At 47.0% G+C, this 13,771-nt stretch overlaps 1 protein-coding gene across 5 annotated transcripts in view; it reads left to right on the top strand.

Moving 5' to 3' along the window:
• The first annotated feature begins 1,463 nt into the window (after positions 1 to 1,463).
• The window catches only part of rnf2 (ring finger protein 2), a 65,101-nt gene continuing 52,793 nt past the window's right edge, over positions 1,464 to 13,771 (top strand). For 4 of the 5 annotated variants that reach the window (XM_038794642.1, XM_038794648.1, XM_038794641.1 and 1 more), the window contains exon 1: positions 1,707 to 1,840. In XM_038794642.1, the coding sequence (XP_038650570.1) occupies positions 1,717 to 1,840 (124 nt within the window). In that variant the 5' untranslated portion in view covers positions 1,707 to 1,716. Of the gene's footprint in view, positions 1,486 to 1,706; positions 1,841 to 13,771 lie in introns of those variants that run through there. The other variant, XM_038794647.1, reaches the window with a different exon arrangement.

Here is a 13,771-nt window from a genome sequence, read left to right as displayed (position 1 = left end):
AATTTAAGAAGCAAAGGGCCAACTGTCATTCTGCCAATCAGGACAATGTTTGAACCGAGGTGTCAAAAGTGAAATAATTTGTAGAACAACTAACTTTATGCTCTCCTTTTTTGTAAAGACAACTTTGCCAGCAAATTATTTAGCTTCTTATTTTCTTGGGATTGAACTAAAACCTTGAACACTGTCTGGTGAATGTTGTCATGGAAACACAATTCTTTGTGTTGGAATGTACATGTACCAGGTGTACCTCTGCTCACTGGCTGTGTCTACTTCCTTTGAGAAATGGTGCTCCAGATTGGATAGGAGATTTCCTGATAACTTTACAATAGCTATAAAGACCCTGGTACATTAATAGTTGATTCATGCTTTGAAATCCTACTGAAATGATTGCCAATTTGGTCACATACCAAATTAGGAACATAAAACAGTTCTCTTCTAGCCTTTCATGCAATCGCTTGAGATTTTACCAATACAACACATGAACACACACGCCAGGTACTGTCAGATAGTGCTTATATGCTAAAAGGTTGCACACCGCATTTTGGCAGACACGATTATTGAACACACCAGAAACAACCATGTCATATGTTGTACGTGTGAATCTTACAGCATGATTCCCACAAAGAGCAGTTTGTGTAACTGGAAGACGACCAGCGCATTGTGAACATATTTATTTCCCAAGTAAGTTATTACTTTTACTCGATATAATGCTTGCCATTGTTCTTAACTGATAAATCACTGCCTACTTATGTAGGTCACCCTGCCCACAATTAGGCATATTGGAAAGATTGATCCAGTCCTTCCAACTTCTTACCCGTTAACTGCACATAGATTGTCCCGGAAAACTGACAGGCATCAGAGTTTCGAACAAGCATCTGTAATTAGATATATTGTCCAGTTCAATTGCAGGCGGAGGTTTTGGGGCCATGTTCAAATTACAAGTGTGACTATAAACTTATGGAACAGAGGCTGGGATGCTGTTTCATCTGAACTGATGCGAAGGAGATAGTTCCAGTAAAATTTGTAGGGACGAGGGGTATATGTGAAATAATGAATGAAGATTGGAAAAATGTCCCTGGTAGAGTAGAGCCACGCCAGAATTAACCTGCGCTTTATTCCAAGTACCACTTGTTCAAAGTCATTGGCAACATCGGTAAAATACAACGATCAGGCCGTGATTCCATGCAAAGGTACACTGATGGGGACAATGTGCTCATTTGAAGCCCATCCTTCAATAACACCCATCACTGGACAGTTGTAAACGGAGAGCAATTAAATTAAAAAACGAGTGATGTTTTGTTGCAATGTAATAGTTGTACTAAATTGCCAAACGTGCAAAGTGAAACTCCAGGGTACAAGTGGGGGGTAAGAGAATATCTCCATGAAGCGTGACACCTCTTAGTTCTTTCACTTGGAAAGAAGAGGATGCAGAATCCTGCCTAATTCAATTGCGGGCACACTTTCTTAAATGTAATTCAAGAAAATGTGAGCATTTTTATATCCCTAAAAAATAATCACCCAGTCTAAAATGTTAAAACAGCAAAATATACCAGTGTGAATTAAAATGTGTCTCAAATGTGAATGCAATCTGTAAATATATTTAATTTTTAAAAAAAGCAGAGGGCTGGGATTGGTTTTATCTGTGATTTCGAGAGGAAAGTGGATGTAGAGAGAGAGAGAGAGAGAGTTTGATTCCAGATGCTGATTGCTTTCCCAATGTCCATTGCGGAGACTCGCCATATTGTGAGTATTGTGGTGCTCCAGGGCTGTTTACACCGGGGGAGGGGAGAGAGAGAGCCGGAGAATCCAGTGTTTATCCCCCTCCCCTCTCTCCAGAACGGTGAGTATCGGGGCTGATGCAGGGGGAAGGGGGCTGAGGAAGCGGGCGGGCAGGCAGGGCTGCGGCGGTGGGTGAACACACTGGCGGATTTCAAGGCAACGTCTCAAACCTGAGCGGTCGCCGTGCGAGCCGAGCGGCGCAGCAACTAACCTGGTTGTATAGAGGGTTAAAAAAAAAATTCAAAACAAGTACCAAGATGTAAGGAAAGCGGACACGCACCATTTTAAAGGCCCTGTGGAACCACGCACTTCGCGAATGAGACTTTGGTGTTATGCTGTGTGGGGGCTCGGGGATTGCAACCTCTTCTATATAAACTGCTTTTGTGCCCATCTCCCGGCTGCTATTATTAATCGATCGGTGCAAGTGAATGGAAAGTGTTCGCATCACAGCGCCTTGGTTTCTTCAGTCTTTTCCCTGGTGTTGAATGCGGCTGTATCTGAGTGGCGGTGATACTAGTTGTACTGCTTTTTCACTGACCCCGCTTGCTGTTACTATCATAAGTTGTTGCTTAAACTTATTATTTAAGTGTTTTTTTTAAAGAGCCTCACAAATAAGCCTGGCTCTCCTCCCCGACAGTTGCCATTGGCTGTATCGCCTTGCACTGGGCGCCCAGTGATTTGTCAGGCTCCCTGTCAGTCTGAGAGGAGCTGCAGTATTGTTGCTTTCTGAAGGATACATTTCTACAAATACATTCTCTCCAAGACGTTGTATCTCCTTGTTGTAGCAGTTTACTTATACTTTCAAATCATACTTGCTTCCTGCACTAGAATACCTATTTCTGGGATTAATTATGACATTACTTCAGGCAGCTGTGAAATGCATTGTATACTGTATTGCTTACTAATGTCCAGTCCTGTGTAGCAGTCAGCAGCATTGAGACTCGGTGCCTGACTGAGACAGCGAGCATTGGGGCTGCATGAGTGTACTGCACTTGAGTACTGACTTCCCTGTTTACAACATGACTCTACATCTCATCTAAGGAACAATTTTCCAGTCCGAACCCAGGGGTTGTGATCCTATGAAGCACAAATGAATGGCAACTCCAAATTGGACTGTCTGCATTCTGCTGCCTCAAATCTTTTTTTAAATTTTGGAGTTGACTTGAAATGGTCATGGCAAAGTCAGATCCAGGACAGAGACAGCAAATGGTAACACACAGATAAGCATCCTGTTGCATTTCGACAAGTAACTTTTAAATTGATCTGTTAGGCCGTCACTGCTATGAGTCAGGTTATTAGAACAACTTTATATGTTCTCCCTTCATGGATGAAGAGGAGGAATGTGCCTCCTGCTCGTCCAACGTGAATTTATAAACTAATAAACAATTGCTGCAATATTGCTTGTGGGACTTTTCCCAATAATTTAGTGAGTTAAACCACCACCGATGTGGGACTGAACTATATTGGGTCCCAGGTTCATTGCCTGCTTTTGTATTGGATCTCTGGCTGATTACCAGTCAAAACGGTCGCAACTGACCTGGTAATACTAATGGACTGGTGTTACTGCTGGTCCCCTTGTTGTGATCACAGCTGGCAAGTGTGTATGTGTATAAATATGTGTGTATGAACTTCAGGTGAGGACAACAGCAGGTGTTTTTATTACCCTATCCTCCCCAAAACACAGTTGAATGGGGCTGCCGCAACACAGCTTTATTTTCATCACATCAGATTTTTTTGAGATTGCTGTAGGTGCCATTGCAAATCATTGGGAAAATTGTAAAACTTTGCACCATTTCCATAAACCTTCGTTGTCACACAATTTTAAGCAACCAATTAAACTGTTAACTGGCAATGAGATACACAGACATATTGGAAATCACAGCTCAACAAAACGACATGTACTAGGCAGGAGTATAATCTGAGAGATGTGAAAGTGTGATGTAAACATTGAAGAGTTTGCATCTGATCACTGCAGTGTGAATTGAATTCAAAACTATTGACTGGACCCACCAGTGAAAAAAAAGAGCAAGTGGAAATCATATAGTTAAATTACTTAACACATGCTGTTTAGCATATACATGAAGAACGATCACTTGGGTGAGGTGCCTGAGGGCTACAGGTGTCCATTTTGGGTATAGCTGTCAGAGAGGTTGGAGAAAAATCAGGGAGATTAAATTTCTTTTTAAAATAGTGAAACTATGTTATACGCTGGGCATTAATAACAATGAATCAAGCTTGCTGCAATCCTGGCTAGTCAGTTTAACCCAGTAGGATCTACTTGCATGTAATTTGCCAGAATCAGACAGTACATCAGATGGGTGCACCAGTCACGTCCCATAAATAAAAAAACAACTGATTTTTTTTTAATCGTAAGATTCACCCACCATGGCAATAATAAAGCTTTTTGACTCTAAAGTATGCTGAGCTTTAAAGAGGTGGATGTAATGTAGTAAATGATACAGAAAAGATAGATTCAAGAAATAACTTCAAGTTAAATCAACAAAACAAGAGCACACAAGCTCCTGTTAGTAAAATACAAACTCTGGATTTATGTCAGAAAGGTACTGCTTACACGAGTGATCATGATGTTGAGATGCCGGCGTTGGACTGGGGTGGGCACAGTAAGAAGTCCTTACAAAAGTCCAACAGGTTTATTTGGAATCACTAGCTTTTGGAGCATAGCTCCTTCCATCAGGTGAGTGAAGAGGTTGGTTACTGGGTTTGTGCAACCTACCTCTTCATTCACCCGATGAAGGGCCCAGTAACATACCTCTTCAGTCACTTGCTGAAGGAGCTATGCTCCGAAAGCTAGTGATTCCAAATAAAACTGTTGGACTTTAACCTGGTGTTGTAAGACTTCTTACTTGAGTGATCATCACATTGAATGAATTTGCAGGTAAAGTAATGCAGGTTAAAAACCCATTGATACATTGACATTTACAGCACAAGGCGTGATTAGATCCATTGTGGCTGCACTAGCACTTAGATAAAGCAATCCAAAACTAATCATACTGCCTCATAACTCAATCTTTACTCTGTTTCAAACATTTATCTACTTTTCATTTAAATTATGCAATAGTTTCTGCATCAGCTACTTCAAAAGGCATTCCATACTCCAACAACCCTTTCTGTAAAATAAATAGTCAAACTCTTCACTGATTCTCCAATTGAAGGAAAGAATCTGGAAATAATTGAAGTAATTGGAAACAGTGATGTGGGACTGCTGGGAGAACTGAAGTATGACGGGCAATCGACTTTGCTCACCTGTGTTCATCTTTGTTTTTTGCTACAACTACGAAATCATATGTGCAAGCAAGTTCATTTTTCTCCCTGTTATTTCTTCCAGAAACCTGTTATTTTAATTAGTGTATTTTAATGGGAAACTACAGATCTGTTAACCTGACATCAGCAGTAGAGAAAATGCTAGAATCTCTTATGAAGGCTGTGACAACTGGACACTTAGAAAATAATGCTGAGGGTGGGAAGATTCAACGTGGATTTATGAAATAGAAATCATGTTTGACATAGCAGTTGAGTTTGTTTGAGAATGTTACCAGTAGAATAGATAAGGTGGCCCCAGTGGATGAGGTGCTTTTGGATTTTCCCAGAAGGCTTTCGATAAGGTCCCACACAAGAGGTTGGTAAACAAAATTAGAGCACGTGGGAGAGGGGGGTAATATCCTGGCATGGATTGAGAATTAGTTAATGAAGAGTAGGAATAAATGAGTCTCCGTTTGGCAGGCTATGACCTGTTGGATACTGCAACAACCAGTGTTGGGGCCTCAGCTATTCACAGTCTACATCAATGATTTGGATATGCAGACCAACTGTAATATTACCAAGTTTGCAGCTGATACAGATGTAAGTGGAAATGTGAGTTGAGAGGAGGATGCAAAGATTTTGGGGATTTAGACATGCTAAGTGAATGGGCAAGGAGGTGGAAGGTGTAATATAATGTTGAAGCACATGACGTTGCCTACTTTGGTAGGAAAAACAGAAATTCAAAGTATTCCTTAAATGGAGAGAGATTGGGAAGTGTTGATGTTCAAAGGAACCTAGGTGTGCTTGTTCATGCATGAGCTTTACGTTATACTTTAACTGTCCTATATTAGGCACTGAGAATAAGCTCAATTCCATAGCATTGGCATCTGTTACGTACTTCAGTCGCCAAAAACTTGCTTCACTTACCCCCCCCCCCCCCTCGCTTCCTCAAATATTGTGTATACTGCTGACACCAAAATACAGCTTGAGGCAGCAGCTGTATTGGTGTGTACAGCTTCACTTACCACATACATGAAGCTGGGAGGATAGGTATGAAAAACTAGAGGTGCTCACCGGCCGTCGCCTCTTTCCCTCGCCTCCTCTTCCCCCTCTCTCGCCTCCTCTTCCCCCCCCTCGCCTCCTCTTTCCCCCCTCACCTCCTCTTTCCCCCTCACCTCCTCTTTCCCCCCCTCGCCTCCTCTTTCCCCCCTCGCCTCCTCTTTCCCCCCTCGCCTCCTCTTTCCCCCCTCGCCTCCTCTCCCCCCCCTCGCCTCCTCTTTCCCCCATACCTCCTCTTTTCCCCCCTCGCCGCCTCTTTTCCCCCCTCGCCTCCTCTTTTCCCCCCTCGCCTCCTCTTTTCCCCCCTCGCCTCCTCTTTTCCCCCCTCGCCTCCTCTTTTCCCCCCTCGCCTCCTCTTTTCCCCCCTCGCCTCCTCTTTTCCCCCCTCCTCCTCTTTCCCCCCTCGCCTCCTCTTTTCCCCCTCGCCTCCTCTTTTCCCCCCTCGCCCCTCTTTCCCCCCTCGCCTCCTCTTTTCCCCCCTCGCCTCCTCTTTTCCCCCCTCGCCTCCTCTTTTCCCCCCTCGCCTCCTCTTTTCCCCCCTCGCCTCCTCTTTTCCCTTCCCCCCTCCCTCCTTCTTTTCCCCCCTCGCCGCTCCTTTTCCCCCTCGCCTCCTCTTTCCCCCCTCGCCTCCTCTTTTCCCCCTCGCCTCCTTTTCCCCCCTCGCCGCCTCTTTTCCCCCCTCGCCTCCTCTTTTCCCCCCCTCCGCCTCCTCTTTTCCCCCGCGCCTCCTCTTTTCCCCCTCGCCTCCTCTTTTCCCCCCTCTCGCCTCCTCTTTTCCCCCCTCGCCTCCTCTTTTCCCCCCTCGCCTCCTTTCCCCCTCGCCTCCTCTTTTCCCCCCCCTCGCCTCCTCTTTCCCCCCCTCGCCTCCTCTTTTCCCCCCTCGCCTCCTCTTTTCCCCCCCTCGCCTCCTCTTTCCCCCCCTCGCCTCCTCTTTTCCCCCCCTCGCCTCCTCTTTTCCCCCCTCGCCTCCCCTTTCCCCCCCTCGCCTCCTCTTTCCCCCCCCTCGCCTCCTCTTTTCCCCCCTCGCCTCCTCTTTTCCCCCCTCGCCTCCTCTTTTCCCCCCTCGCCTCCTCTTTTCCCCCCTCGCCTCCTCTTTTCCCCCCCCTCGCCTCCTCTTTTCCCCCCGCCTCCTCTTTCCCCCTCGCCTCCTCTTTTCCCCCCTCGCCTCCTCTTTTCCCCCCTCGCCTCCTCTTTTCCCCCCTCGCCTCCTCTTTCCCCCTCGCCTCCTCTTTTCCCCCCTCGCCTCCTCTTTCCCCCTCGCTCCTTTTCCCCCCTCGCCTCCTCTTTTCCCCCCTCGCCTCCTCTTTTCCCCCCTCGCCTCCTCTTTTCCCCCCCTCGCCCTCCTCTTTTCCCCCCCTCGCCTCTCTTTTCCCCCCTCGCCTCCTCTTTTCCCCCCTCACCTCCTCTTTCCCCCCTCGCCTCCTCTTTCCCCCCCTCGCCTCCTCTTTTCCCCCCTCGCCTCCTCTTTCCCCCCCCTCGCCTCCTCTTTCCCCCCCTTCGCCTCCTCTTTTCCCCCCCCCCTCGCTTCCTCTTTTCCCCCCCTCCCTTCCTCTTTCCCCCCTCGCCTCCTCTTTTCCCCCCTCGCCTCCTCTTTCCCCCCCGCCTCCTCTTTTCCCCCCGCCGCCTCCCTCCCCCTCGCCTCCTCCTTCCCCCTCGCCTCCTCTTCCCCCCTCGCCTCCTCTTCCCCCCTCTCCTCTTCCCCCCTCGCCTCCTCTTCCCCCCTGCCGCCTCCTTTCCCCCCTCGCCGCCTCTTTCCCCCCTCGCCGCCTCTTTTCCCCCTCGCCGCCTCTTTTCCCCCCCTCGCCGCCTCTTTTCCCCCCTCGCCGCCTCTTTTCCCGGCCGCCTCTTCCCCCCTCGCCGCCTCTTTTCCCCCCTCGCCGCCTCTTTTCCCCCCTCGCCGCCTCTTTTCCCCCCTCGCCGCCTCTTTTCCCCCCTCGCCGCCTCTTTTCCCCCCTCGCCGCCTCTTTTCCCCCCTCGCCTCCTCTTTTCCCCCCCTCCTCCTCCTTATCCCCTCGCCTCCTCTTTTCCCCCCTCGCCTCCTCTTTTTCCCCCAGCCTCCTCTTTTCCCCCCTCGCCTCCTCTTTTCCCCCCTCGCCTCCTCTTTTTCCCCCCTCGCCTCCTCTTTTCCCCCCCTCGCCTCTCTTTCCCCCCCTCGCCTCCTCTTTCCCCCCCTCGCCTCCTCCTTTTCCCCCCCTCGCTCCTCTTTTCCCCCCCTCGCCTCCTCTTTTCCCCCCCTCGCTCCTCTTTTCCCCCCCTCGCCTCCTCTTTTTCCCCCCCTCGCCTCCTCTTTCCCCCCCTCCCTCTCTTTCCCCCCCCTCGCCTCCTCTTTCCCCCCCTCGCCTCCTCTTTTCCCCCCCTCGCCTCCTCTTTTCCCCCCCTCGCCTCCTCTTTTCCCCCCCTCGCCTCCTCTTTTCCCCCCCTCGCCTCCTCTTTTCCCCCCCTCGCCTCCTCTTTTCCCCCCCTCGCCTCCTCTTTTCCCCCCCTCGCCTCCTCTTTTCCCCCCCTCGCCTCCTCTTTTCCCCCCCTCGCCTCCTCTTTTCCCCCCCTCGCCTCCTCCCTTTCCCCCCCTCGCCTCCTCCCTTTCCCCCCTCACGACTCCGGTCTCCCCCCCTCCCCTCCCTGACTCCTGTCCACCACCAAGCTTCAATTAAATATAATGGGCGTCCCAATTTCATGCAGAAACAGAGCTTTTTCTACACTGAAACACTGATGGACCTGCAGCAGCTTTAAATAATTTCCTTGCAGCATTGTTTCTGTTTTTTTCAATACTTCCCTTTGCAATCCTTGCCTGAAAAACATACCTTCAACACTTTACACACCTGACCCAACCCATAGACCATAAGACAGAGGAGCAGAATTAGGCCACTCGACCCATCGAGTCTGCTCCGCCATTCAACCATGGCTGATGTTTTCTCATCCCCATTCTCCTGCCTTCTCCCCATAACCCCTCATCCCCTTATTAATCAAGAACTTATCTATCTCTGTCTTAAAGACACTCAGTGACTTGACCTCCACACCTTCTGCGGCAAAGAGTTCCACAGATTCTTCACCCTCTGGCTGAAGAAATTCCTCCTCATCTCTGTTTTTAAGGATCGTCCCTTCAGTCTGAGATTGTGTCCTCTGGTTCTAGTTTCTCCTACAAGTGGAAACATCCTCTCCACGTCCACTCTATCCAGGCCCTGCAGTATCCAATAAGTTTCTATAAAATCCCCCCCGCATCCTTCTAAACTCCAACGAGTACAGACCCAGAGTCCTCAACCGTTCCTCATACGACAAGTTCTTCATTCCAGGGATCATTCTTGTGAACCTCCTCTGACCTAAAATCCAGCAAGATCTGGCATGGAGTCAGTCTCGTGGTTGCCAGTTTTGAGACATTGTGCCTGTACCAGAATTACTGCCTGGGAGACAGCAGAAGCGATTCACAGCACTTTTAGATGCAGTACTGTTTTTTAGTTTACTTTACAGTTCCGCTGTCAAAGACGCACTTTTTGACAGCAATATATAACCTACATATTTTCTCGAAGAATGAATGAAATAATTTGGATTTGACTGCAGTTTGATGTTGAACTGGTCTTGTTGCAGTTTTTGCAATGGGCTGAACCTGCCACTTAACAATTTTACGTCCAGATGTTTTAGTTTTCCATTAACTTTTTAAAAAATCTACAATTTACAAGTTATGCTCTTCTAGAACATTGTTTTAATGCCTCTGGGGAGATTTGTTTCTCCAAATGAAAGCTGGTTCAGTATTTGCAAAGACTGAAGCTTGTTGCAACAATGTTCATATAAAAGCAGAATACTACCAATGCTGGAAATTGAGTTAATGTTTTAGGTCAATTGATCATTTGTTACAGTCCCTGTGACAGGTCACCATCCTGCAATGTTAAACCTGTTTCTCTGACTTGCTGAGTGTTTCCAGCATGTTCTGTTTTCAATCCAACAACATGCGATTGTTTTATAAGAGCTTATGTTTTATGGTGTATCGCAAAATCCGAACAGTCAGGTACGTACTTGGACGTTTAATTTGTTCAAGTTTTAGTGAAGTTGTTGATCTATTTGCATAAATTCCTGCATGTGTATTATGCATTTGAGATTAATTGGTGGCCTAAAATGGCATTCAGCTGACATAAAACTCAACAGATCTCGCTAACCCTCGTCACCCCTTTTTTTCTATGACTCACAGACAAGCTGCCCCAACTTATTAATTACATGTAGTGTCAATTTGCTCATTCCTATTGGAGAGCAGTGTAGATGCCTTGCAAAGGATGCACTGTGGCAATGCTGGTTAACGGCAGGGATGGTATGGACACAGTGTGGGAATAAGAGGTTTTATATCAATACATGTTTACAACTGAAATGATTGTTTATAATTGTACGTATATTTAGCAGTGGTTTAAGCCTGTTGCCGTCTGGGATGGCCACTTCCAGAATACAAAATGGACACTCGCAAAGAATATAGGGAACTGTGGACAATGCTAGAAAGCAAGCAGGCACAGAAGCCTGAATGTATATTTGGGAAACAGCTCCCAGACGGAATTGAAACTATAGGACAATTAGCATATTGATGGCCCATCTCCGGGAACAAAGGAATGACACTCAAGTAACAGATACTATTGCAGACATCCCGGCGCCAGAAAGACACAAACAAAGCAAGGCCAACGGCCAGCTAAGACACTCCCAGCCATCAGGGCACCCATCCCTTTATTGGCCAAGATTGATAACAGTGATCGAGAAGCGGCCCAATTAATTGGGGCCAAGTTTAAGGCCCACCTAAAAGCGCACGAAGCCCCTCCAGGTATGAGAAGGAACCCCCACAAGAGAATCGCTCTCTTGGACTTGGCTCTCAAAGCGGAGAGACCCGTCCACCACCATCACCAGAAGCAAGTAAGTTCAAGGTCAACGCTCATTACCAGATGGACAACCTTAGCTGTTCTCCTGTACCTCTTCGAACCTAACGATCTCAGATCCGAACAACATCCATTGTTCCTCTGACTTGAGTGGACACCCAAAGTTAAATATAGGCGTTAGCGTTCGAGATAGTTTAGTTTGTAGTATTTTGTGCATGAGTAGATATTACTGTGTGTGTAAATAAATAGTATTGACTTTGAACTAACTAACTGGTGTATTGGCTCTTTGATCAGTATTCGGGTTTGAACCTTGTGGCGGTGTTGAGAGATACCTGGCTACTCTAAGTGTAAACATAATTAGGATTAAGGAAGGCGACCATACTGACTGCTATATTTATAGCAAGCCTTCACTTGCATGGATTGTGTAGAAAAAACAATAATTTTGCATCACTGCCGCAGTCATACTACAAAGGCAAACTGAGGCCAGTTGTTAATGCTTGTTAGACGCTGGAACAAAGTGGAGTGGAAATCTGTAAGAGGGAAATCAATTTGTTCTTGCACTCCACAAGTTGACGCTGGTGGGAATTCATCACTTTTTTTATTCATTCATGGAATGTGGACTTCGCTGGCTAGGCCATTGTTCATCCCTAATTGCCTTTGAGAAGGTGATGGTGAGCTGCCTTCTTGAACTGCTGCAGCCCATGTGGTGTAAGTACACGCACTGTGCTATTAGGAGGGCGTCCAGGATTTTGAAGGGACGACAATATATTTCCAAGTCAGGCTGGTGAATGACTTGGAGGGGAACTTCCAGGTGGTGGGGTTCCCATGTATCTGCTGCCCTTGTCCTTCTAGATGGTAGTGATCATCAGGTTGGAAGCTGTTGTTTAAGGAGCTTTGGTGAGTTACTGCACTGCATCTTACTGATGGTACACCCTGCTGCTACTGTGTGTTGATGGTAAAGAGAGCGAATGTTTGTGGAAGAGATGCCAATCAAGCGGGCTGCTTTGTCCTGGGGGGATGTCGAGCTTCTTGAGTGTTGTTGGAGCTGAACTCATCCACGCAAGTGGAGAGTATTCCATTACACTCCTGACCTATCTTGTAGATGATACGCATGCTTTGGGGAGACAGAAGGTGTGTGGTTTGCTGCAGGATTCCTAGCCTCTGATCTGCTCTCATAGCCACAGTATTTATGTCTAGTCCAGTTGATCTTCTGGTAAATGTTAACCTTCCAGGGTGTTGATTGTGGGGGATTCAGTGATGGTAATGCCATTAAATGTCAAGGGCGATGGTTCGATTCTCTCTTGTTGGAATGTCATTGCCTGGCACTTGTGTGGCAGGAATGTTACTTGCCACTTGTCAGCCCAAGCCTGGATATTGTCCAGGTCTTACTGCATTTGTACATGGGCTGCTTCAGTGTCTGGGGAGTCGCAAATGGTGCTGAACATTGTGCAGCCATCTGCGAACATCCCCACTCTTGACCTTTTGATGGAAGGAAGATCATTGATGAAGCAGTTGAAGATGGTTGGGCCTAGGACAATCCCCTGAGAAACTCCTGCAGTGATGTCCTGGAGCTGAGATGACTGTCCTCCAACAACCACAACCATCTTCCTTTTGTGCTAGGCGTAACTCCAACCAGTGGAGAGTTTCCTGGTCCCTGGAGCATTACCCAGGGTCTCTGGATTATTAGTCCAGTGACAATACCACTTTGCCATCGCCGTCCCTAAACCTGTGCCATAAACATCTCTGAAAAGCTTCATAAGATTGATTGTATCTCAAGGGCATTGTTGGCTACCTAATTTTTCATGCGCATATTTAAAAAGTAAATTTGAGGATGTTTTTAAAGAGCTGCACAAGTCCAGGGATTTTAATGTTTTTGTTATTTTTCAATTTCAATATTGTAGGAGTATAATTTTTGCATTAACTACAGCCAATTATGATTTGATTAAATATTACTGACGCAGCTGATTCCCTGAAAGCCTAATTGCTACATAGGGAGTTCACTGAGGAAACAAAGGGGAGAATTAATCTGTTTGTTTTGTCACGAGGTTGCAAAAAAAAAACAAACCAAGAATAAAGATCACTGGTTTACAGCTTCACCACACATATCAAGCAGGTTGACCCAGCCCTCGTAATCCTTTTTGCACTGAAGAGTCATCTAGACCAGTGCTTCTCAAAGTGTGGCACGCGTACCGGTGCCGGTACACGAGCCATCGTCTGCTGGTATTTGGAGTGTTTCCAGAAAAGAAAGAGACAGTAATCCTGGATTGGCTTGTTTCGCTCACCGGTCCCAGGCACATTGAAAAAAAAAACTGCCGGTCCGCCACATCAGATAGTTTGAGATGCACTGATCTAGACCATAAGAAATAGGAACAGGAGTAGGCCGTTTGCCTCCTCGAGCTTGCTCCGCTATTCAATGGGATCATGGCCGATCCGACAATCCTCACATCCACTTTCCTGCCCTTTCCCCATAACCCTCGATTCCCTTACTGATCAAGAATCTGGCTATCTCAGCTTTAAACTCTGCCCCCACAACTCTCTGTGGCATGGAGTTCCAAAGACTCTCAACCCTCCTGAGAAAAACATTCCTCTTTATCTCAGTCTTAATTTGGCATTGCTTTAGTCTGAGACTCTCCCAAGAGGGGAAACATCCTCATAAGACATTTACCCTGTCCAGCTCCTTAAGAGTTCTCATGTTTCGATGAGGTTACCCCTCATTCCTCTAAATTACAATGAGTAGGGTCCCAACCTGTTTAACGTTTGTTTGTAAGACAATCTCTCCATATCAGGGATCACCTTAGCGAACCTTCTCTGAACTGCCTCCAATGAAA

This window comes from Scyliorhinus canicula, chromosome 4 (assembly GCF_902713615.1).
Source record: "Scyliorhinus canicula chromosome 4, sScyCan1.1, whole genome shotgun sequence".
Classification (NCBI taxonomy): domain Eukaryota; kingdom Metazoa; phylum Chordata; class Chondrichthyes; order Carcharhiniformes; family Scyliorhinidae; genus Scyliorhinus; species Scyliorhinus canicula.
The sequence above is the reverse complement of the archived record's forward strand: the minus strand, read 5'-3'. Positions and strand labels throughout refer to the sequence as shown.